Below are 25,123 nucleotides of genomic sequence, written 5' to 3'. Positions count from 1 at the left end.
GCTTGTAGGTTACTGTGTGCAGTTGTCTTGAGAGGCCAGCAGGAGGTGTCAGATCTCCTGGAGCTGGGTTACAAGTGGGTGTGAACTACCTATCCTGGGTGTTGGGAACAAAACTCTGATCCCCTAGAATAGCAACAAGAGCTCTTAATAGCTGAACCATCTCTCTAGCCCCTACCCTACTGAAAAATAAGTGCAATAAACTAGGGCCAGGCCAGGCGGTGGTGGCGCACACCTTTAATCTCAGCACTCAGCAGGCAGAGGCAGGAGGATCTCTGTGAGTTCAAGGCCAACCTGGTCTACAAAGTGAGTTCCAGGAGAGCCGGAACCCAAAACAACAAGGACAACAACAAAACGACCAACAAAACAAACAAACAAAACAAAACAAAACAAAAGCCAGGACCAGAGTTGAGCTCACAGTGCCCTGTATTGAGCCTTGCATACAGCTCATCCTGCCTAGAGTCTTCTGGGACAAGGTCACAGCACTCTGTGATCCTAACCTCAGGAAGCAGAGGCAGGCAGATCTCTGTAGTTTAAAGCCAGCTTTGTCTACATAGGGAGTTCTCGGACAGCCTGGACTAACATTGTGAGATCCCCACCCCCTGAAGGCAAAACATCCCCAAATCGTCCTGGAACATTAAAACAGTGAAAGAAGGGCTAAGTCACACTAGGGCGACAGCTCAATGACTGACATGCTTGCTGCACAAGCAGCAAGACCTGGGTTCGGTCCCCCGCACCCATGTGAAAAGCTAGGTGTAGTGGCACACACCTGTAATCTCAGCTCTGTAAGGGAGACAGAGGTCTGCGGGCTACCCCGTCTAGCCAGCTGGGGCCAGTGACTCAAAAAATAAGCTGGAAAACACCTGATGTCCACCTTTGGTTGCCACCTGCACATGCATGTGCCCATACATCATGCATATAACACACACACACACACACACACACACAGAACGAAGGAAGGGACGGTTGAGGGCTGCGGGTACAGCACAGTAGTAGACAGCTTGCCTACATAAGTGATGCCCTGGATTCCATCTCCAACGCTGAAAATGAAAGGAAGGAAGGAGGAGAATGGAAAACTAAACCACAAGAGAGAGAGAGTTGGCCCTTGCTCTTGGCACATGTTCTTTCTGATCCTTGCCTGGTTCCTGGAGACCCTCTTTCAGCCTGGCACCTGCTACTCATGCTGACCTGGGATCTCTTCAACTAGGGTCTATAGCTCCCTTGTAGTCAGGGCTCTCAGTGGCAGCTTGATTGCTGGCATCTTACCATGGCTCCAGCACGGATGGCACCTCCAAAGTTTCCCCATGCTGACTGTACTTTCTCTTTACAGTGTTTACAGAACTTAACTGGTCTTTCTTTTGTCTGTCTGTCTGTCTGTCTGTCTGTCTGTCTGTCTGTCTTTCTTTCTTTCTTTCTTTCTTTCTTTCTTTCTTTCTTTCTTTCTTTCTTTCTTTCCTGAGACAGGGTTTATCTGCAGGTTCTCTGTCCTGGAACTAGCTCTTGCAGAGCAGGCTGGCCTCGAACTCACAAAGATCCACCTGCCTCTGCCTCCTGAGTGCTGGGATTAAAGGCGTGCACCACCACTGCCTGGCTTCGTTTTTCAATTTTTATTTTGAGATAGATCTTAACTATGTAGCCCCATGTAGTGGTCTGAATGAGAATGTCCCCTTATAGGCTCTGGCATTTGAATACTTGGTCCTCAGTTGTGGCGCTGTCTGGGGAGGCTTAGGAGCTGTGGCCTTGTTGGAAGTGTCTCTAGAGGTAGTCTTGCGGTTTCAAGGCCTTGTGCCAAGCCCAGTTTGTGCTCTTTGCTGCTTGTGGTTTGAGCTGTGAGTTCTCAGCTCTTCTCGTCCCATGTCTGTCGCCTGCTGCCAGTTACCTGCTACTGTGAATCATAAGCCCAAATAAACCCTTTCTCTTATAAGTTGCCTTGATCACAGCAACAGAAAAATAACGAATACACCCTGGATGAACTTGCTGTGCAGACCAGACTGGTCTTGAACTCAGAGATCCTCCTGCCTTGGTCTCCTGAATCTAGGGATCAAAGGCGTGTGCCACCACGCCAGCACCCCTCTTTTGAAACAGAGTCTAGGTTTTATGTTTCTCTGTCTGGTTTTAAATTTACGTTGGAATGCAAGATGACCTTGAGCTCCCCCTCCTCTCAAGGACTGGGATTAGGGGTGTGAGCTTTCACACTTAGTGGCCTGGTGCTGGGGACTGAACCTAGCTGGGCAAGTGCTCTAGCAACAGAGCCGTTAGCTCTGCTACCCCTGCCCCCATGACTCATTCACTGTACCAGAGCCTCACTCTCACGGTGCACCTCCTCTCCCAACTCTTCCCTCTGCTTTCTATTTGCTGCTGTGATTCCTGTCTCTCCTCCCGTGGTGACCTGGCCTCTGGGCCTCTTGTCTTGCCCAGGCCCACTGAGTCTGCCACTGCGATTTCTCTAGCAGGAGCCTGTGACTAATAAGGGTTTCCCCCGGGGGGCCTTCAAAATCTTTCCCTCCTTAACATCGGAGTTTAAAAATGTGTCACCATCGATTTGAAGGAGAGACTTGTTCCTGCTGAGAAAAGCGGCCTGAAGATTCGTCTCGCCTTAGGAACCACACGGGCAGCTGCATAAATTCCAGCATGCCACCAAAAGCTCCATGCAAATATGCATTGGAGTCCCTTGGGCAGCATGAGGTCCTGCCAGCTTCTATGCTGCTTCCCCAGCCTACTGACCCTCTGGGAGGCCTGGGGAAGACCCCTTGTTCTTCACCTCTCTCCAACTCTTCAGTCAAGCCTACTCTATGCCATGATGTAGTTAAACTTCAAAAGTGGGGGATGAGTGATGATGGACTCTGGGAGTGAGACTAAGCTGCCCTGGTGTCCCCTCCTGGCTTGGGGACCACATTCTCCTTGGTGAAAGTGTGTGTGTCCTGAAGAGGGGGCTTTTTGTGGAGTGGGGTACATGGGTGTATTCGTATGTGGAGGCCAGAGGCCAGACACCCTCAGACATCTTTCCTAGGGAGCCATCCACCTTGTTTAAATGTTTAAAACTATATTTACGTATGTGTGTGTGAACAGTCATGCCATGGCATGCATATGGAGGCCAGAGGACAGCTTTTAGGGGTCATAGTTCTTCCACAGCGTGAGTCTGTGGATCCAACTCAGGTCATCAGGGGTTGGCAGTAAGCATCCTCACTGAGCTGTCTTGTTTTTTGACAGGGTCTCCCACTGATTTGGAGCTCACCCATTAGACTAGGCTGTCTGATCACTGAGCCCCAGACATCTGTCCTCGGCTTCCCTGGAATCACTAGTGTACTCTGCCACATTGGCTTGCATTTATTTATTTATTTATTTAAATGTAAGTTCTGCCGATCTGAGGTCTCATGTTTGCAGTACCCACTGAATTATCTCCCCAGCTGGATTTTGTTTATTTGAGGTATGGTTTCAGGTAGCTCAGGATGGCTTTGAAGCCCTCATCCCAACATCTCTGCCTTCCTGATGCTGGGATGACAGACATGCACCATCACACCAGCGGAGAGTTCTAGCCTGGAGTTCTTGACACCCAGCGTCTTTATGATTCCCTGGCTTTGGGGTCTGTGGGGCTACTCTTGCCTCCAGGCAGCTCTTCTCCCCTTTGGCTGCAGAGCTCCTCCAGCCCTGCCTGCCCTCCCAGCCACTGCCTCAGGCAGTCCCAGTTTCCTCTAGCAACTTCGGAGCCCAGAATATAACTGATTACCCAGTAAAGATCCCAGAGGGGGCTGTTCTCCTATCAGCTTTTGTGGTAGGGAAAGCTTCAGTGTGGGGACATGAAGTGACTTTTTCTGGGTTCCTTATCTTTTTCTAAGAGCCTTGAATGGTCCTGCCACTGAGTTAATGGGGAGGGGACATGGAGAGGCCCATAGCAGCCATGTTGTTTGTGCTGGACAGCATGTGGTAATCATCAGGGAGGAATTCAGCTAGGACACTGGATAATCCAGGACCACTGGGGAACCTACTCGGCCATTGAGCACACTGGTGCCTGTGTTTTCCCAGGAGTTAAAGGACATGTGCTGGAATGTGTAGGTCTCTCACTGGGCCACCCTCAGGCCCCAGTTTGCAGCATAGTGGGAGACAGGATGTGGGGGGGGGTGACCCAGGGAGCCAGGCAGCGTCTGATGGGTCCTGTGGAGGTGCAGAGCCAGGGAAGGAGGAAGCAGAAGCATAGAGGGTCTGTGGCTGCTTTGGGCCCAGGAGCATGTGCGAGCCCCCATGTACCAGCCTGGCAGGGACTTCTGCAGCCCAGCCTGAGCGTGCCTGCAGCTGTAGAATGCCCTCTGAGGACTCCCAGTTGTCATTACTCGGGGAAGGGAGGAGGCTTAATTTTTCCTGTCTCCCTAAATGTTATTGCCTTTACGGGCTTTGGAAATCAGTTTTATGGCCTGCGTTATTTGTCCAGTGAAATATGGGAAGCACTGGAGGAAAAATAAACAGCAGAGGTGCTTCTGGGCCTGAAAGGTCAGGAGACTGAGGATGGGGTGAGGCCTGCGTGTGAGTCCCTCAAGCCAGGGTCCCTCTTTAGGTGCCGCTGAAGCTGGAAGAGAGGTTGGGAAGGTGTGCTTGGGACTAGGGGGAGCGATCCTGGTCCTGGTGTTTGCCTGAGTCCTGGGGACCTGACACCTTTTTTCAAATGGTTCCATCAACCTTGCCTGAAACCATGCAAACCTTGAACTTGATGTCCAGTTTACCTGCTGCTCCCATTGAGTGCCACGCAGAGTACCTGGCCAGCCTCTGGCAGTGAACCTTTTCCATGTAAGTAAAAAATAAGCCTGCTGGGGTTTGCCATGCAAGATGTAGGCCTGGTAGGGGCTTCACCTGCAGAAAGTTCCTTATCTTCTGGCAGAGTTAGGATCTGTTCAGAGATGGAGATCCAGCTGGGACATCCAAAGCCCACACTCCCCTTTCATCCCAGGGATATCTTGAGGTTTTCCCTTCCTGGGAGAGGGCCACTTCTCTACACCTCTCTAAATATGCAAAGAGCTTCTATGAGTCCAGAAGAAAAATGAGTGGAAGATGGGGGCAGACGATTCCCGGTAGGAGGAAAACAAATGGCAAGTAAACAAGCGGAGAGAGGCGGATTTCACCAGCAATCAAGAAAAGGCTAATTGAAACAAAGAACATCATTTTTTACCCACCAAGGAGATGGCTGTGGGAGCAGGCCCATGAGCAGGTGTGGCACAGTCTCAGGGAATGGCTGTTTCTTGGGTGCCCCAGCACACAGTAGGTGTTCATAAATGCTTGCTTGCCCCCCTCCCCCCTTTTTTTGTGAGACAGGGTTTCTCTGTAGCTTTTGGAGCCTGTCCTGGAACTAGCTCTTGTAGACCAGGCTGGCCTCGAACTCACAGAGATCCGCCTGCCTCTGCCTCCCGAGTGCTGGAATTAAAGGTGTGTGCCACCGGCTGGCTCATAAATGCTTGCTTTATGTCTGCAAACAAACATGACTTCCTTCTATGTACATGGACACTCCTGTCCTTCCCACCCTCCACTGGCTACTCCCAGCATCCTGTCCCAGTTTTCTGGGCTGTGGCCAGTGCCCTTCTGGGTCAGGACTTTCTTCAAGGGTATGGATGCTACTTCTGGGTTTCAGGGGTGCACTGCTAACTCAGGGACATGGGATAGAGAGGCCTTGAATGGGATGAATGGTTTTTTTTGTTTTGTTTTTGGGACAGTCTCATGTGTCTTGGTTGGCCTAGAGCTCACTATGTAGACCAGGGCAGGCTGGCCTAAAACTTACAGATGTCTTCCTGCTTCTGCCTTCCAAGCGCCAGTATTAGCAGTGTGTGCCTCCACATGGTGGCCTCCACATGGTGGCCTCCACATGGTGGCCTCTGCTGTTACTTTCTGAGAAAGGCTCTCAATCTAGCCCTGCTTGACCTGGATTTACTATGTAGTTAAGGTTGGCTTTAAACTTGCAGTAATCCTCCTGCCTCAGCCTTCCACCTGCTAAGACTGCAGATATAAGCCATTCCTGGCTTTTCCTGCTTCTTTTTGCTCATCTCTTCTCCCATCCTCTCCACTGCAGACAGCTAGAGGATTCATTTTTTCTTTGTTTATTTTAAAGACAAGGTCTCATGTAGTCAATCTGGCTTAGAACTCACCATGATGACCTTGAACATCTGATCCTCCTACTACTTCCTGAGAACTCACTGTGTAGGCCAGGCTAGCCTCAAACTCACAGATCCACCTGCCTCTGCTGAGTGCTGAGATTAAAGGTGTGTGCCACCACTGCCTGACTGGGAGCACTCTTGCATTGACTTTCTTTCTGGCTTACTCTGAATGTCCCCCAGGTCCTGACTGAGACATCACCACCTCCTTCAAGAACTTCTGTAGACCTGAGTCAGATGTTCTCCTATGTTGCACATTCAGCTGTGACCAAATCCTCCAGCAGCTATGTGGGGTGCTGGGCCTGCAATGGAGGAGATGGGAGAGATGATCCATACAGTTGGCATATCCCCAGAGTACTACCCAGTCACAAGTAGTGACCTGACCCTGGGGGTCGGCTAAAGCATCCCAGTGGAGGGCAGCCCTCTGGAGGGACTTAGCCTCTGTCACATTAGTGGCAGGTGGCAGTGCCTTTCCTTGCCAGCATATTCTACAAAGTCCTCTCCAGAGTCCAGTGTGGGTGGCCTGACCACAATGGAGCTACTTTTGATGGGGAGCTCATGCTTCCAGAGGGAGTCCTGGGAAATCTGGACCAGTGGTGCCTCAGGCTTCCTCCACCTCCCACCCACTGTGGTACACCTCCCTGCAGAAGCAGCCATTGGGAGAGCTGCGGCCTGAGAGCTGCCAGTCTGGAGCTCAGAGCCCAGCACCCCACAGCCTTCCTCTCTAAGCTCACCCACGCCTGCAACCCTAGCCTCCAGCCAGCCTTCTTTACCCAGTGCCTCAGAATGAGGCACATGCCACCTTCCTGTCTTACATGGAGGGCACGGGAGCATGGAGTAATTTAGACCAAGCTACCTCTAACTGGTACCCAGCTCTAACTTCTACCTGGTTTATAACACAGGCGCTAAGTTATGGTGGAGGGAAGGCTTCCCATGGGCCCGAGTGTAAGGTGATGGAAGACACCCTACTTGGACAGCTGGCTCCTGTGTCAACATCAGTTTCCGATACCTTGAGCAAGCTGCTGAACTTGCATAATAATATAAAAGGTTAATTATTTTTTTGAGATAGGACTGGCTTAGCACATCCAATTCAGGATGACCCTGAATTCCTAATTCCCCCGCTTCTACCTCCTGAGTAGATTACAGACATACACCTCTACTCCTGGTTTATGTGGTATGAGGGACGGGAACCCTAGGCCCTTTAAGAACAGGAATGGGGGCCAGGGCTGTGGTTCAATTGGTAGAGAGCTTGCCTATCATAGATGAAGTCCTGAGTCCAATCCTTAGTACTGCAAGGATAAACTGGGATTGGGGGTGTGCTCCCTGCAACTCCAGTACTACGGAAGAAGCCGAAAGATCAGGAGTTCAAGGTCAGCCTCAGTTACATCATGAGTTTGAGACCAGGCTGGGGTATATGTTAAACTCCATCTCAAAAACAAAACAAATTAACAACAACAGCAAAGAAAAAAGGTACTTGCTTATCCTGGAAACAAGCAAGGCAACTGTGTCACACTGCCTTGGGGGTGTAATGTGGTGACACACGGTGACAGATGCCTGGCGCCTGGCACCATCAGGCCTGCTGCTCTGCCGCTCACAGATGGGTGCCCCTTTAGGAAATCCCCTCTAATTATGAAGTTAGAGATCTGAATGGTCACATGGGGAAGAGGCACACACTCATTATGAGACTCAGGCACACAGCCTGGGCGACGTCATGAGCCTCTCACGCTGGCTTCCTGCAGACTGCAGGGTTCTACAGAGAACAGCCTCCTCCTGATGGCGGTTCCCATCTGCCAGCCAGCTCCCCAGGAGTTGCTGGCTGGGGAGGGCCCACTCAGGAGTTCTCCTGTCCCCAGAGACCGCCCCCGGTCCTTCACCCCAGGCTTGTAATCTCTGCTCTAAAGAGGAGTCCGATCCCTTCCTCCTGCCCCCACCATGACTAATCCATTTGCCAGGGCCCCAATCCAAAAGAAAGCTAATTAAAGAATTTCTGCTCTTGGCTCAGCTGGGCTTTGAAGATTCCCCTTGGTCTTCTTGGAGTTATCTGAAAACAGGTAGAGAAAGGGGGCATTGGAAAGGCTGTTGGATAAACCCCCAGAGCTCTGTAATAGGTCTAATCCCCCCAGCCTGCAGGCTTCAAACAGTCCCTGCCCAGGGCTGCTGAGGAAGGGCGTCATGGGGCTGCTTCCCACCCATGGCCCAGACCCTGGTTTCCTTTGATCCTAGCTCTTGGAGAATAGGAGCCTTTACATTCCCCAACAGTTTAGGGGAGGCAGAGGGGAAAGACTGGGTGTTCTCCAAGACAGTGAAGGGCTGAGATCCTTTTGTACCTTCAGCTCTGGCATGGAGAGGTCCCCGCGATGACGGGCAGGGAGCAGATGCCCAGTGACATTGGGGTCTGCCTCCCCAACCCTCTCCTTCATAGCTTCCACAGGCAAGACACACGATGGCACTTTTCTGTGGACTGAACCCAGGGCTTTGCACATCTAGGCAAGTGCCTTGCACTGAGCTACATCTCCAGCCTAGGAATATTTACTTAAATTATTACTACTTTTGAGGCAGGATCTCACATAGCCTAGGCTAGCCTAGAATTCTGTATGTAGCTGAGGATGACCCTGAACTCCTGAGTCTTTCGCTTCCACCTCCTGACTGGGATTTCAGATGAAGACTTCCACTCTTAGCTTATCAGTGCTGGGGACAGAACCTAGGGCCTTGTGCATGCTGGGCAAGCTCTCTACCACCTGAGCTACGTCCCTAGCCCAAAGGTTTGCATTAGCCATCGGGAATATTTACTGGAAACTTATGGGTAGAAAGTGACCTCTGCGTGACATGGGGGTCCCTTGGCAGCTATGTGCTCTGTCCCAGCAGGGCCTAGTACACAGCAGTTGCTCCGTGAAGACCAGTTGGTCTTGTGGCTGGCTTAGGACAGAGATGGTCTCTGTTCTTACGTCGCTGATGCCTCTGCTGCCTTCATGAAGAAAACCTTCTGAGGGCTCTTTGGGGATGACCTGCCTGTGTGTGTGAGGCGCTCTTAGCATTGGTAAGACCTTGGAGAGGGTCAGGGTATCTGCTGCTACTGTGGTCCTAGCCTCACCCCAGTTCCTACTCGTGTGCCAAAGTGGGGGGAGATAGGAGGAACGGTAAGCAGGGGTCTGTTGAGGTGTCTGCCTGCATCGTGGAAATAAAAATGATAAAAACCTGTCACTGAATTCTGGGTGGCAGTAAATTACTTAACACCTGAAACAGGTTGAAATGTGGCCACCATGGCTTTTAATAAGCCCATCTCTGATGCAGCAGCTTCCGCGAGAAGTCGGCCGGGTCTCTTCTCGAGGCATAATTTCATCGCGGCCTCGGCTTGGCAGCGGTGCAAATAAGATTTCACTTCCCCTGTAAATCTCGGAGGGGGGAGCGCAAGATTTCATTTGCGCTGTCAGTTAGCGCTGAGAGAGCCTATTTACTTTGCTGCAGGACTAGAGGGTCCTTTGGAGAGGCCAGACACAGAGGCCAGGGGGGGCGGCGGCCGTGTCAGCACGGTGAGACGACATGGGTGGGAGAGGGCAGGGGCGTGGCTAGTGTGTGGTTTGGGGAGCATGGTTTGTTGGGAGTGCTTGAAAGTGATCAGCAAGCACCACCCACAACTACAGTGTTTCAGGAACAGGGAGTGGCCTCGGATGGGTCAAGGCCTTCCTGCACAGGGTGCTAGGAGCCTGTCACAGGACAAGGCTGTGGGGCTGTGACTTAGGGTGTTGGGCCTTTTATAGGTTTGGACACCACATGTCCAGGATGCTTTGTGAGACCAGGTACCCCTTCTAGGAAATCAGAGCAAGAGAAGGGAAGGTTCCAGAATCCAGTAGGAGGGAGGAGAAGGGCAGGAGACTTGGAATGGTCACTTAGAGTTCGACCAGTGAAGTGGGGTGCATCACTCAGGTCCCTGGATCTTAGGATGCCCTTGGAAGCAAGGCACTCATTCCCTTTTGTTTGTTTGTTTGGTTTTCTGAGACAGGGTTTCTCTGTATGGTCTTGGCTGTCCTAAAACTTGCTCTGTATACCAGGTTGGTCTTGAACTTAGACCTCCCCCTGTGCGCCGCCAACACCCAGCATGCCATTCTGTTCTTAAGAGGACATCAGCCCCATTACCCTCAGTGATAAACAGTTCTGAGACTTTTGGGGGAAAATGAGGCTCTGGGCTGCTTGGCTGGTGGTGACCACAGCCCCTTGGCTTCTGTTTAGCTGCTGGTCTGAGAAGAGCTTGAGAACACAACCCTCTGCCCTGGCTTGGGGAGCTTCAGGGTCCCATTTAGTTTGTAGTGTTATCACAGGTGTGTGGAGGGTAAAGTGACCTTGGGGCAGGACTGTCCCCAAGGGAGGCAGGGGAGAAGATGCTGTGATTACTGGGCCACTGGGATTGCTACTGTTATGCTTGAAGACACTCTCCTTCATGGCCTCGCTGGTCAGCAGGCAGGTGGGTCATCTTCGTTGTGTGGGGCTGCTGTGTGCTTGGACAGTGCCCCAGCTGAGCAAGTGTTACTGTGCTGTGGAGTACTGGCAGCAGGCTGGGGTTGGGTGGGGGTTTGGGGCTCTCCTGAGTTGAACCGTTCATAGTCCTAGTGGGGAAGGGCTTGAGACAAGCCAGAACCTGCCAGGAATTCTCCAAGGTGTAACTAGGGGCTGGGCCAGCTTGGGCACGGCTAGAGCCTTTGCACGGCCAGAGCCTTTCAGAAGAGACTAGAACTGAACTTGCCTTCCTGTTCTTGTCTCAGGTAGTGAATGGGGCCCAAACTCTCCACCTTCATCTGCAGAAACACCCTCAGTGGGAGCCTACCTCCCTGCCATACTCCCAGGGCGCCCATCCTCACTCCTGGAGAAGCCTCATCCCACTGCGTCTAGCAAGGGAACACTGTTTCCCCAGGCCCAGCACACAGTAGGCCCTCAATAACTATCTCTTGGCTGACTGGCTGGCCAGCCATTTTCTAGAAAGTCTCCATAACAGCCTCAGGAGAGAAGGAGGGCACAGCCCTTTTGAACCCCAAGCATCTCCTGAGAAGTTGTAACCTGTCCGCTTTGCTCTTGTCCTGAATGGCCATCTTGAGTATTGTCCTGTGCAATGGCCCTCTTGATCTGTTCTTGCCCCAGCATAATGGGTAGTGATGTCTAAGGGATGGACGATGGGGGATGGGCCAGAGTGCTCAAGGTCACCCCTGCAGGGACCACCAGCCAGCAAGCGTGGAGAAAAAACTGCTTCCTTGGAATATAAGGGGAAACTCATTAACCCCCACTGAGATGCGAGAGCAGATCTAAGAAGGAGTAATGAGTTCTTGCTTTATCTTAAATTTAGCAGGAATTCCTGTTGTTCTCATGAAAATAATTTTTTTCTTTCTCCCACCCAGGGGTGCGAGATACACTGTTGAGGCCCCTGGAGTTGTGGATGTGGTGGGTGCCTGTTGGGAAGGAGGGGAAGAACCCTGGGGTTGTGGAACAAGCACACATCCCAAATGCCACGACAGTTCTGCTCTTATCTGGGTGTCCACATGGTTGCCGGAGCCTCTTAGGGGATAATCCTCAGCTTTTATTAATAACTCTCCAAGTGAAGACCCTCTGCCCGTCTGCATGCGGCACCGGGCCGCCCTGCTTGGCTGACTTAAAAAGCTTCAGGTGCAGCTGGTCTCCCTGCTCCAAGCCCCCTTTCTTGCTCATCACAGAATCTTTGAAGAGGTTTTGTTTCTCACGGAGTTCAGGCTATATTCACTATGTTTCCACCAACAGCCTTGAACGCCTCATCTTCCCACTTCCACTTCCACACCTGTGGTGTGCCACCATACCTGGCTCTGCAGCGGGCACGGAATGTTGGTTTCTGCCTGGGAGACTTGTTAAACCCAGAGTCTGTGTCCTATCTGGCTGCTACTTTGTGCAGCAATACAACGGCAGAGCGCCGCCCCCCCCCCCCCCCCCAGGCCTGGGACTGCTCAGGAGGAGCATTCCAGACACCTGGCTCCTGATGCGCTGGCCTGCGGAGCCCGGAGTCAGCAGCCGAGATGACTGTAAAAGTTAAATTTCTCTATTTATTTCAAGAAAGGACAAGGCAGGTGGACTTGGACATTTTATATGAAACAGACAAACAGAAAATAGGACCAAGTAGTTAGTCACATTCGTCTCAACATTGAAGTTCAAGGCACCTACATTGAAGGAGGCCAAAGGGCGGTTTGGAGTGCACTTTGGTTTGTGTTGTCGTCGTGGTGGTGGTGTGTTTGTGTCGTTGTTTTCTGGAAAACCCCTGTCTGGTGGTAGAGCCGAGAGAAGCAGGTGGGCCATGAGGCTGAGCATACCCAGGCCTCCCAGGGACCAGAGCTTCATCTGCCTGCGAGTTCCCAGACTGCAGCCACCGCAGCAGGGGCATTCCTATCAGTCAGACCCCCGAGACCGTTTTGCCCTTCAGAGAAAAAGAAAACAGAGAGAGAGGAGCGAGCAGCCAAGGAGCCCCAGGTTGCTGAGTCTGTAGCTGGGGCAGGCCACAGGCTTGGGAAACTGGTGGTTCAGGGGCCTGCCTTGCTATGATGGGCTGGGCAGGCATCTCACCATCCATTCCCCAGAGGCTGACCAGGGGTCCCCTCAGAACCGGAGACCAGTTATACTTTCCAGTATCTGTTCTAGTTTACTTGGCAACACCAACAAGCATTCTGCTCACGAGGATGCCACTGGGAGGATGGCCCTGCCAAAACCTCCACTCTGCAGCCTTTACATAGGAATGGGGTCCTTTGGGGAGACCTGGGCCTTTGGGATCCCTGCTCACACCTGCTGGTGTCCCTGCCAACACAAGCACAGCTCTCCAGAGCCTGGTTGGTTGCCTCCCAGCTTTCAGTACTCTCTCCTCCTTTTCCTCTCAGAGGACAACCTCCAGCAGTGGGCCCGTGGTTCCTCCCCCCATGCCTCTCTGGGGAGGTGGGTGGAAGACTACCAGGGCCTCATTCTCACACTATACCCTGTATGGCCAAGTGGCTTAGTGGTTGCGGCCGGTCTCAGGTTTGTCATGCTGGGCTGGGGGAAATACCTAAGGCTATTTTGGGGTTTGGTGTGGCCACGTTGTCCCTACAACCTTCCGAGATGGAACTGGCTACCAGAGGGGTCTGCTGGAGGACCTGTTACCTTGCCTTCCATCCAAGGCAGGGTGAGAGCTGTTTGGAACCATGGGCCCCTGGGAGAATGAGCAGTGGCAGCCTGGGGCCTGCTGCGGCTTTGATTGTCGGTTCATGTCGCGCTTGTTTTCTGTCTTGAAGAGAAAGTCTGATTAGTTCCTCCAGGCGGGTGGCTGGAGTGCAGGGAGTCTCTGCAGGGGTGGCAGGCAAGGCAGGCTGTTGCCTTGGATCTTGTTTCTTCTACCCCCCCCCCCATCTCTAGTTTTCTGCCAATCCCCCTTGATGCAAATCTTGGAGAAGGGAAACTGAGTCACCCATTTAGGCTGTGGTTGCTGCCAAATCTCACGGAATCTTCATTTCCCATCTGCTGGAGATACACCAATTCTGAAGCCAAGTGGGGTGGGATGCCTCTGGGAGGAGTTGCCCAGGTGAGCCAGGTCCCCTACTGGTCCTCAGTGACCCCAGGTACGGTAGGAGAAGTAGGAGAACGGAGCAGCTGATGCCTTGACTATGATGGCTGTAGGGTCTTGGGAGTGGGGCTGTATGAAGCGGTGGGGGGGGGGGCTGATCCAGCCACCCAACAGGCACACTGCCCACCATATACCCACATTTCTTTCCTGGTACAAGCTGTCAATTGTGACAGTGGTTTCAGAGAACCCAGGAAGGCTTCCAGAAGTAGGAACAGCCCCAGGCTGTTACTGCACACAGGTCAGGGGAGACATGAAGAGAGCTGGTGCCCTTCCCCTGTGTGGCACACTCTGCAAGCCCCAGTATGATGAGAAAATGGGAGTGACCCCAGGGATGATGAAATTCCCAAAATTGGGGGAAAAAATACATTAAAATCTGAAAGAGGTAGAGGCAGGAGGATCAGAAATCCATGGTCATTCTCAGCTACATAGAGTGTTTGAGGCCAACCTAGGCTATGTCTCAAAAAAAAAAAAAATCAAAGGAGGTAGTGTTGGAGGATCAGAGGTTCAGTGCCAGGCTCAAAACATCATGGTGGGGATGGGGTGGAGAAACAGAAAAAAAAAAAAAATTGAAGTCTAGGAAGAGAGGAAAAGAACTCTTTTTGTCAGTTGTTCTTAAAGAATAAATGTGGATATTTCATACAAATAGCTGGAGCACTTCAAAAGAATCAGCAAATGCCTAAAACATGGTGAGTGTTTGAACAGAGCCCCAGGCACCGTCCGCTGGCTCTGATGGATGGACAGGCTGGCAGTGTTGAGACTATGGGTTACTCCTGGGTGTGAGGCAGCTGGGCTTGAGGGAACAAGTCCAGGAACATCCTGAGGCTTGGAGTACTGAACCCAGCATGTGTCCTGTCAACCTGCCTTCCTACCCCACCCCACCTGAGCACAGACTGGGGAAAGATGTCTTTGTATGTCCTGTCCTGGGGGTTGTGATAAAGCAAGCATGGGAACCAGAATGTTCAAGACAAAGACCTAGACCTTAGTCTGGAAAGCTGTTGATCACATCCTCTGATAATGCTTGGATGCCTCGTGAGACAGAGAGCTCCCTGGCCGCTTCCTTCGTTTGTCTCTCCTGGCCTTCAGTTTTCTCTTTACAGCTGGCCTCACTCTTCCTTTGGCCCCAGAGAGCAGCAGGTTCCTGCATAAGGATGCAGGACATCTTCCAGCTCCGAGTCTTACTCTCTACATGATGGCACAGGCTGCTTAGTCTGATCCAGATGTGGCTTGCCATCTCTCAAGGCAGGCTGACCCTAGATGACAGGATCAGAGTCTGCCCAGGGACTGGCACAGCTGTTGAATGACCTGTCCCAGCAACATGACTTTGCCTGTCCCAGTGGCCCTGGTGAGAGCTCTCCAATCCAAGCAATCCTCAGAGATGCCAGCTCCTCAGGGATCAGGGCAGGAACAACTGCTACCCCTCCCATTCAGGCCCGGAAAATGCCTGCTGTGTGGGCAGCCACTTGGGGCAGGTTCGTAACCCACAAAAAAAATCCCCCTTTTCCTTCACCCCCAAGGAGTTTAATCTCTTCTAATCAATTTAGCAGACTCGCTTGGTTGTAAACGGTAATGATTTGCATTTTTGAGCCTTTTTATCCTCCTTACAAAAAAAAAAAAATACCTCCTCTCTCTGCTCTCTGGAAAGCCTGTGAATTGCTTGTTAGTGCTCACCCTGGCACCCATCCAGCCTCGGCATCAGCTGTTGTCACCTGCGCCACTGTCTGAGTGAGTATGGAACGTGGCTCCTGGGAGGCCTTGCAGCCCTGACCCTGGCTGTGACATGTCATCTGGGTCTTGGGGGACACAGGCCGCCATGCCCACTGGAGCTCTTCCCTGCTGCCTCTGCACGGCTCCCCAGCTGCTGCATCCAATTTTCCTTGTTGTATTTTTCATAAGGAAGAGGCTCTGAGGCCCCGGCCTCCTCCCTGGTGTGTTCAGCAGAAAGCAGATGTCTGAAGAAGGCTAGCTTTGGGACTTGAACTGCCACTTGTGGGGGGCTGGGTGGGAAGGGCCCTGAGTATGGCTCTTTACTTACTCCCCTTGCCAGTGGCGGTGAAGGGAGGAAGTTCAGGCTAGGAGGCCATTCCAGACACACTGCCCATCCCTTCCGTAGTCCACACTGGCCCTTGCTACCCAGCAGCAGTTCCCCCATGGCCTTGAGGCCATTAGAACCTTCCAGACTCAACATGGAGGGGTTGCTCTTGCAGGGCCTTCGTGAAACAAAAGACCCCAGTCACCCTCATTTTAAAGAGGGAAGGCAATGCTTTACATTTGCATAACAGGATCCTGGCTTCCTTGCTGGGGCTGAGCTGGGCAGCTAGCCTACTAGAAACCCTGGGAAGGGGGTCCTGAGAGACCTCATGCCCACTGAGAAGGAGAGGCATGACTGCATGGAACAGGGATGGGCTTCTGGCTCCAGGAAGGGAAGGCAGGAAGGACTCCTCCTAGCCTCAGCTGTCTTCCCAAGGTTATCAGCTTTGCCCAGGATGAGGAAGGGGTACTGTCCCAGCACCTGCTCCCCAAGGCAGGATCTCCCACACTGGGCCACAGCACGGCTCCAATTTAAGGAGGAGGGAGGCCAGGGGCCTTTCAGGGAAGATGGAGGCTTCCTCAGGAAGAGGATGCAGATGAGGGAAGAAAGGGATCTTTTGATTCACGTCATGTCTGTGGAATTGAGTATGACTAATTAATAGATTTTATTCTTAGTAATCTCTTAAGCATTCCATACGTTGGGCCCCACGCCTGAGCTGAGCCTACCAGAAACTTCATTCGCAAAATGCAAATGCCTGTGGTCCTGCTGCCTCTCGTTCCTTGCCTTTTCTTCCCCATTTTTTTTTTTTAAAGAGGAAATTTAAAGTAAAATCGCCGTGTAATAGAAAAAGAGATTCCAATCGCTGCATCTAATTACCACGAAGGGTAAACCACTTAACCAAAGAAGTGTCACTGGCTTTTTTTTTTTTCAGTTTAAACTTGCCTTAAATGCCACAGAATACACTCCTCAAGGCTGAGGCCACTGAGGTTGTTCCAGCTGGTTAGAGACTGGGAGGGTCAGGCTGGCCCGCCACAGACCTCCCTGTGGAAATGTCAGCTGCACCGAGACAGGATCTCATAGGCCTTCCACTGTCAACCCTGGCTTCCCTCAACTTCTTCTACTGTAACATGAGGCCAGAAGCCAGGTTCTCTGTCTGCTTTGGGAAACTAGGACAAAGGTCACACTTGGGATGCTAGGGGATGGGCTACTGGGGATCTAGCTCAGTTGCAGAGTGCTTGCTTTGCACTAGAGGTGCTAGACGCAATCTCTAGGATTCCCCCATCCCCAACACACACAGAATAAAGGGTACTGGGAAAATGTTAAACACAAAGAGACAGAAATGACATAGGGCGGGCTCTCAGGGGCTGCAGGGCCATGGCTGGGCAGTGCTCACCCTGACCAGCATTTAGTGCTCCTTAGGGGGCAATGCCAGCCCTGGATTCTCCAACTGCGTGTCATGTGGACTGAGCTCCACTCAAGCTTTGACATTCTGCCTGTGCCTGCCAAGGCCCCTGTCGGTCAGGCTTATCTGTGCAGTGGGGGAAGAAACTTACCACAGCCCAAGCAGCTCTAGCATTTGGCCCACAAGTTCCTGAATCTCCAGGTAGGGCCTTCCAGGCAGTTCCCAGGGTCTAGGTCACCTGCCATTCCTAAGAGTTTTCCTGGCCACCAATGAAAGTGTCCAGATCCTTCTGGGGCAGGGAATAGATAAGGAGAATGTGGATGAGCCTGCCCAGCATCTGTGCTCTCCTTCATTAGCTGTTCCTCACAGATGGGTTCCTCCGTGCCTGCCTAAGCTGCCAGACCAGGGTGTTATTAGGGCCACGGGGACAGCTGAGCTCCAGGACACACATTTATACAGACCTGAATCCGAGGCTCAGGAACTTCTCTCTTGACCTCATTATGTGGGAAAATGACTTGGGATGAAGAGGAAAGAGAGGTCTCCTTTGGAATGATCCATGTCCATACCCCTCGGCCACTCCCTGGGGCTGGTGGGCTGGGGTCTCCATTTGGTATGATGACCCCTTGGGTTCTGATTAGGAGCCTGTGCCCCTTTCCACTACTCTGGAGCACCTGCTGGGTCCATTTCTTTCAATCTCATCTCTTCACTGAAGGACCAGTTGGCTCTTTAATGTCCAGCGAGAGGATGGCCCCCCAGGTACACTTCGGGCAGCTGCCTGGCTGCTTCTTCCTGCCTTTGCTTTGAACAGAGTGGCAGAGGTCTTTGGCAGAGGTCTTTTGAAAACACCACTATCAGGAGCTGGACCCCTTCTCATCCGGCTGCCCTCGGACCAGTGTCTTCCTTTGATGACTTTTTTCCCCAGTGCAGGGCAAAGCAACACATTGACAGATGGTGACCCGGGCTCCCCAAGTATAGGGCAAAGCAGACATCAGAACCGCAGGCACCGCTCTTCCTTCCTTTCTGGATTTGCTGTCATTATTTTACCATCGTTTTAATCTCACGGCTCACCACACTGTGGTGTCGGTTGATAAATGATAGTGACATTGATTCCACAGGGAGGGGAGAAAATCTGAGCTCTTCCGAGGGCCCCGCTTAGGACCCTTTTGGAGGTTGATGTATTTTACAAAGAAATCTGATTTTTTCCCTCTTGAGAACAGAGCCCCTGGTGTGGGCATGGCCGAGATGTGTGTGTGTGTGTGTGTGTGTGTGTGTGTGTGTGTGTGTGTGTGTGTATGTGTGTGTGTGTCTCCCAGGGATTTTCTGATTTTTTTTTCTTTTTTCTGGGCTTTGTTTGAGCAGCCATGGAAACCAATAGGTCTAGCCAGCTGATGTGTGTGTGACACGTATATTTATAAACAGTCCCTGCACTAATTACCTGTCCCAGGAAAAAGAGTAAACACTACCGTGGGGACAGGATCTATGGGGGAAGGATAGATGGAGACACTGGCCATGAAGGAAAGCTTTTCTCCATAGCAGGAAGGAGAGTGGCCTGGCTCTGGGCAGGGTGACATAGGATGGACTCCAAAGCATCCTCAGCCAATTCTTCCTAACTCCACTGGGAGGCTGATACCAGTGCCTCTAAGAAACAGCAATACCTTCCACCTGGGCTGAGGCCCCGCCCCTCCACCTCACTCTCATCCCACACATGGTTTACTTACTTAATGATTCTAGGAGAAAGCAAACTTTTTGCAATTCTATCATCTGAGAAAATGTCAAGGACTGACCCACAGGTGCTGAGAGGACAGACACGCAGCTCTGTCTACCCATCTGTACTGAGACACACGACATGGCAACAGGCGGGCAGAGAGACGCACCTCCACACGGCAGGGAAAGCTATGGCTTTCCTCAGAGCTTCGACGGAGTTCGGTGAATGGAACCGAAGCGCTCGGCACTGGAAGGAAAAGTTTGACTGTTTTTCTTTTTTTCTTTTAATTGACTATGGTATTGTTCGAAGAATACCATGGAGGACGCCATATTTCTGCAGATCTGGAAAGAAAACAGCATGGAAAGAACCAGGGAAGAGGTTTCAGGACAGTATCTCCGTAGCAGAAAGTCTTCTTCCCTGGGCTCTTTTGTGAAAAACCCCAAAACCTTTCATTGAGTTGTCAGTGTGAGCAGTCAGTAGGGTTGCGTGGGGGCTCCATGCCATCACGTCCATCTGTCACCTGTTTCTCTGATGGCCCTGAATGGAGCTTGAGGTGTACACGAATGTTGTACAGGTAGTATCAATCTGGTTCAGGGGAAAAAAGTCCCAATCCAACCCTTCACGCTCATGATCTGGTATAAATTACGAATTATGTCTCCAACAATGTTGAATTTCCCTTCTGCTTTCTATGTGTTTAATTTTTTTTTTACCCCACTATTGTGTTCACCAACCCTCCCCAAACTTTGCTTTCTGCTGGGAAAGTCACTGTGGAGTTTCTCTTCCTGGCTCCTGGTATCGCAGCGGGCTAGACAGAGCCATGTGAGCACACCGGGGTGGCCAGCTTCATGTGTAGGAGTAGTCCACATCAGGGATGCCGCCATCCCGGTAGCCCCGTGTGGTGCCGTAGCCAATAGTGTGGGCACCCTTGCAGAGGCTGCTGCCATTGGAGGGGAAGATGGTGTGCACCACGTACTCCTCTTTGGAGCGGTACGGGTTGATGGGTAGCATCTGCAGTCCTGGGCCTCGGATTTCCAGGATGGAGTTATCCTTCTTGGTCCCTGACTCCATGTAGTCATCCTTTTTCCTGTTGCCCCTGTTGTAGACCCTCTCTCGGGTCAGCAGCTCACCAGCCCGGTGCACATACCAGCAGATGGCCCCAAGGACCAGGAAGAGAAAGACGAGAGCTACGGCACCACCAATGATGCCAGCCAGGGGCAGCCCTGCCATAGGGCCAGCATTCTGTTCCTGATTGAGTGTGGTGGTAGGGCCGTAGTTATCAGCCGTCTCTGCCTTGGCACACACAGGTGTCTCATCAGCCACATAGGTGTTGCCAGTCTCCATGGTGACCATGCAGATGATGTAGGTGGATTTGGGCTCCAGGGCTGTCAGCAAGTATTCTGTCTTGTCCCCCTGCACCAGGGTCTCTGTGATAGAACCCACTGCTGGGCTATGGCCCAGACGTAGCCAACTGAGCCGGAAAGAGGAGGCAGGTAGCATGGCCTTCCATGTGATTCGGATGGAGTCTGCTGTCAGTGGCTTCACCTGGATGACCAATGTCTTGGCACCATCACCGGTGCCCATGGGGTAGTCAATGTTGGAGTCAGGGAGGCGCAGTCCTGGCCTCTTGGCCTTGAGAGTAAACAGAGAGCCCTGGGGCGTGGTGACAGAGGCGTGGTTGCTGGCTGTGGTCTTGGCAGCTGCATTGGCTGCACTGCCCTGTGACCCCGCCTCAAAGCACTCGTCCATCTCGCTGGTGATATCTTTGATGGCCATGCCCCGGACCTTCTCAGGGCCCTGGCACATGAGGCCCCGCACATTGACCACTGCAGCCCGTGCCTTCACCCAGTCCCGAAGCCACATGAGGTTACAGCCACAGAACCAGGGGTTGTTCCTGAGAAGCAGCTGTGCCAGGTTCCCCAGGTCATCAAACAGGCCTCGAGGCAGTGTGGTGAGGTTGTTATTGGACAAGTCCAACCTCTCCAGCTCCCTCATCTTGGCCAGTGTATTGTAGGGGATGTGGCTGATGGCATTGTCCTGCAAGTAGAGCTTCTGCAGGTGGGCACTAGGCAGGTTGAGGGGCGGGGCAGCCAGCGAGTTGCGCACCAGTGACAACTCTGTGAGGTTCTGCAGGCGGCTGAAGGTGTCGTCAGCAATGCGCTGGTTGGCCAGCAGGTTGCCATCCAGAACTAGGCGCCGCAGGCTGTTGAGCCCCTTGAACGCATGTAGCGGTATGGTGGAGATGCGGTTGTCATCCAGCCGCAGCTCCTCCAGTGTGTGCGGCAGCCCCGATGGGATGCTGCTTAGGTGGTTCCGGCTCAGGAAAAGCAGCTTGAGCTGCTTGCTGTCGGCGAAAGCGTCCTCCTCGATGCTGACGGTGGAGACGGAGTTGTCGTCCAGGTGCAGCCTCTCCAGCAGCGGGATGCGGGCCAACGAGTCCCTGGCGATGGTGCGCACATTGTTGGCCTGCAGATGTAGCTCTCGCAGGGAGCGGGGCAGGTTGATGGGGAATTCCTCCAGGTCGTTCTCATACAGGTAGATGACCTGCACTTTGACCTTGGTCTTGAGGTCCTGAGGAATGCCTGCATTGTTGATCTGGTTGTTCTGTAGGTAGAGGGTGGTGGCATCATCAGGGATGTCTGAGGGGATGGACGTGAGTCCCCGGTCGTTGCAGTAGATGAAGCCATTGTCACAGCGGCATACTGATGGGCAGGTGGTGCTATCGATGACCTCTGTGAGGAAGGCAATGAGCCCATAGCAGAGAAATAGCCAGTCCCGCAGGTCCATGGTGGCCGTGGTCATCACAACAGTGGCTGTGATGGTGGCAGCAGGTGTGGTGGTAGTGGTGGCAGTAGGGTGTGCCACCACCATGGTGGACAGCTGGTGGAGGTCTGACCCACCTAACCTGGAGCCTCAATACCTGCAAGGAGCACAAGATAGGTGTGCTGAGTGTGAGACAGTGACAGGGGAGTCATCAGAGTTGGGTCTTGCAGGGCTGAGGCCAGGCAGCAAGGGAGGCCCATTTTATGCCAACCTGGAGGCAGGAGGGCTCCCTGGCCAGGATGACTCTAATGACTGATGTTCACTGGTCTGGTCCTTGGGAGGAGCCAACACCCTAGGGCATTTAGTGTGTGCTGCTGCAGCCTGGGCTGTGACCTCACACTTTAAGGGTCACACAAATGGGGCCGGCCAGTGGGATGGATTTCATGGATGAGCCATCATTTCCAACAGGACTGGGACAGACCTAATTCTGGCATGGACTCAGGGCTGAAGGAAAAGCTTGTTTCTGGGAGGCTGTCAGCTCAAGAGGCGTGTCGCCAGAACCTTCAGGAAAGACGCAGCCAGCGGTGTCACTGGTGGGCAGTGGAGGACAGAGCTCATTGTCTGGTGGTGAAACACCACGTCCTGTTTGTCAGCCATGTGTTTCATACCCAGAAGAATGAGGTGTCAACAGATCTGATTCCTGGCTCCGTGTTCTGTGCTTTCTGGGGGAAAATTCCATACCTAGTCTTTCCCCAGCTGAGATAACAGGGCACACACACATGCACATGCACACGGACACTTACACATCAGCTTTCTTGATTTAAAGAAATGAGACAAATAAAGGAGGGAGATGTCAGCACGCTGAGGAAATTTTTCTGCAAGGTGTAATTTCAGTTTTCACAAATAGAAAAATTGCAGCATAGAGTTTTCTCATTATTTTACTGTTCACAGTGGTAAAAAATCAATTAAAGAGAAATTATCTTTCCATCTCAGTGAAAAAAGGGTGTCTTCATACAGCCAGAGAAGGTCTGCAGTAAGACTCAGGGTCAAGGAGGCTCCCAGGGCAGAATGTGATGGCTTCTCAAACCTGATCTGAGGGCCTGGCCCGGGAGGACAGCTCTGGAGTGTGGAGCAGTGTCCAGTGGGGACCTCACCAGGATGCTCCAGGAACCAGATGGCTCCATTTCTCATACACACACCACACCCTCCCCTTACACGTCCCTCTCTGCTCCTGGCAGCCTCTCTCTATCCAGTGACCTCCTCCTCACCCTTCAGGACACTTGGAAACATTCCAGCCTTTACTAGGTCCCCCAGGTGGGCTCTGCTCTGTCCATCCACTCAGCCGTGTCCACTCCATCCCTCTTCCTGCTCACTCAACCACCCACCCTGCCTGGCCCACTTGCCCTGCTTCCACAGCTCCTCAGGTTTTGGGCTTCCCTGCACACTGAGCCCTTCTGTCCCACCCTCTACCTCCCCCTGGGGTTTATCGTGGTCTCGTCTCCTTGGTAGTCCGCATCAGAAGCCTTGACATCCAGCTGGGCCCTGCTGAGGCTCCCTGGACACCTCTTCTCCTCCGTCTCTCTCACTGTCTTGCAGTGTTCCCTAGCCTGCCTTCTCCACCCATCTGCCCAAGCCCCTCCACCACTGCAGTGGCTGTCAAAGCCAGGGAGCAAGCCCTGTGACATTCTGTATTATACCCCTCTCCCTCTGAAGCAGCTGACCCACCCTGCTGCCCCAAGACATACTTCCCTCCTCCCAGAATAGATCCTCAGAGACACATAGTGCTCACACTTCCCACAGGTCACCTCATCAAAAAGCTCAGAACATGTAATCCCAGAATATGTCTTCTCTCTGCTCAGTGTTTACCGACTCATCACCAATTAGCATGTGCTTTATTTTAGGGCTTTTGGGGTACCCTACCCATTAGGGTCTAGCCTAGTAGTTGGTACACAACAGGCTCTTATCAAGTATTTCTACAAAGAAATTGGTACTGGCCCCTTCTGAAGGCACAGCTCTGCTGGCAGGAGGCTGTGGAATCCAGATGTGCTCCCAGGCCTAGAATCTCACTGCATGGCTCCCACGCTCCACTGAGACCGAGGCCTAGCCAGCCTGGGCATTACTATGGGCTGGGGCTGAGGGCTCTTTTGTCCTCACCAGACTCCTGTTGTTCTCTGTGTGGTATGACACCCCAAGCTTCTCCAGGCCTGGCCAAATCCCCTTGCCAATCATCACCTTGGGATCCAAAGCTAAAGACAGCATGCATGCCCAACAGAACTGACCCCTTGAGCCAGACCCATCTGTATTCACAGGCAGCCTGCACAGCACATTCTCAGCATGTTCCTGTGCCTCTTCTACTTCACAACTTAAAATACAGAGAGGTGAGGGGTCCAGCCACTCCAAGGTCACAGACACCTAGACCTATAGCTGCATACCTGTCTCATCTTAAAGGAGCCTGAAGGTCCCATCACAAGTCACTTTGTGAATAGGGATGAGGAGTGGGACAGGGCTCAGCTTGCTCCTAGGCTGCCTCATTTTGTCCCTGGGAGGTGGCCCAGCACCTCTATCTGAGCCCGAGTTTGGCCAGAAGACATACCTGTTCCTGGCCAGCCGATGAGTTCTGTCTTGAGGGACACCACAGCCTCTGCCCTTGCCGTTCTGGGCCAGTGCCCTGAGCAGGGCCAGACTTGTTAAGGCCAAAGCCAAGGCTGCCACAGTCTCTGGCGTGGACATCTGTTCTCCTACCGTTTAGCTCATGGCCACAGTCCCCAGCCTCCTGAGACTCAGCATCATAATAGAGTCTAAATTGCACCTCTCAGAGATGTTTGATGGATAATGGAGCAGCAGTGTCAGGCAGGGACCCAAGGCCTTTCCACCCCCTATCTGCTGCCCATCCATCTTTCCCAAGCGTCCCTGGTCCACCCTGCTTCCCCAAGGCCGACTCCAGTCTCAGCCCCAGGAGCTTCAGGAACAGCAGGAACAGGACAGACCTACCTGGGAGGGAGACGGCAGCCTCTCTAGAGGAGCCCTTAAACTATTCAGACGCCTGGTGGCCTTTTCATTCCCTTGTTGTGTCTGATAGTTTATGTGGTCATCAAGTTAAACCTGGTAAATTGCCCAACTTTTACGGGATCACTGGCTGTCATTGTGGGGATTACACAGACGGTGTGCCACGAGCTACAACCTGCCAGTTCTGTGATGGACAGCAGGATACAGACGCTTCACTAGAGGGTGCAGAGAGACAGTTCAGTCTGGTGACCTTCCTTAGCTGGGGGGCCGTGAGGAGCTGGGGGGGGGAGCTGGAGCAGTTGCTGGTTTCTGCCAATGGTCAGAACAGAGTGCAGTGGGCTCGAGTCCTGCCTATACCACTTCCAGGCGGTGTGATTTAAGTAGGCTATACGTCCTCTCAGGGCTTCAGCTTCCTTGTCTATGTATGTGGTTGACAGTTGCCCTTACGTGAGAATTTAAAGTGATAAGATGAGATTATGTGTGCAGAGTATCCCAC

The 25,123-nt window shown here is 52.5% G+C and overlaps 2 protein-coding genes across 4 annotated transcripts in view; one reads left to right on the top strand and one right to left on the bottom strand.

Moving 5' to 3' along the window:
- Positions 1–25,123, top strand: part of Macrod1 (mono-ADP ribosylhydrolase 1) — a 141,018-nt gene that overhangs the window by 17,803 nt on the left and 98,092 nt on the right. The gene's annotated exons all lie outside the window — the stretch shown is intronic.
- Positions 12,165–25,123, bottom strand: part of Flrt1 (fibronectin leucine rich transmembrane protein 1) — a 78,296-nt gene continuing 65,337 nt past the window's right edge. The window contains exons 3-4 of one of the 2 annotated variants that reach the window (XR_015003191.2): positions 17,618–21,778; positions 12,165–13,389 (exon numbers count right to left, since the gene is read on the bottom strand). Coding sequence is in view for 1 of the 2 variants with exons in the window: in XM_085693572.2 (XP_085549698.2) it covers positions 19,705–21,729 (2,025 nt within the window). In the remaining variant the exon portion in view is untranslated. Of the gene's footprint in view, positions 21,779–25,123 lie in introns of both variants that reach the window. The other variant, XM_085693572.2, reaches the window with a different exon arrangement.

Source organism: Myodes glareolus, chromosome 7 (assembly GCF_982192425.1).
Source record: "Myodes glareolus chromosome 7, mMyoGla1.1, whole genome shotgun sequence".
Classification (NCBI taxonomy): Eukaryota; Metazoa; Chordata; class Mammalia; order Rodentia; family Cricetidae; genus Myodes; species Myodes glareolus.
Note: the sequence above shows the minus strand (reverse complement) of the source record. Positions and strands in the feature narration are given on the sequence as shown.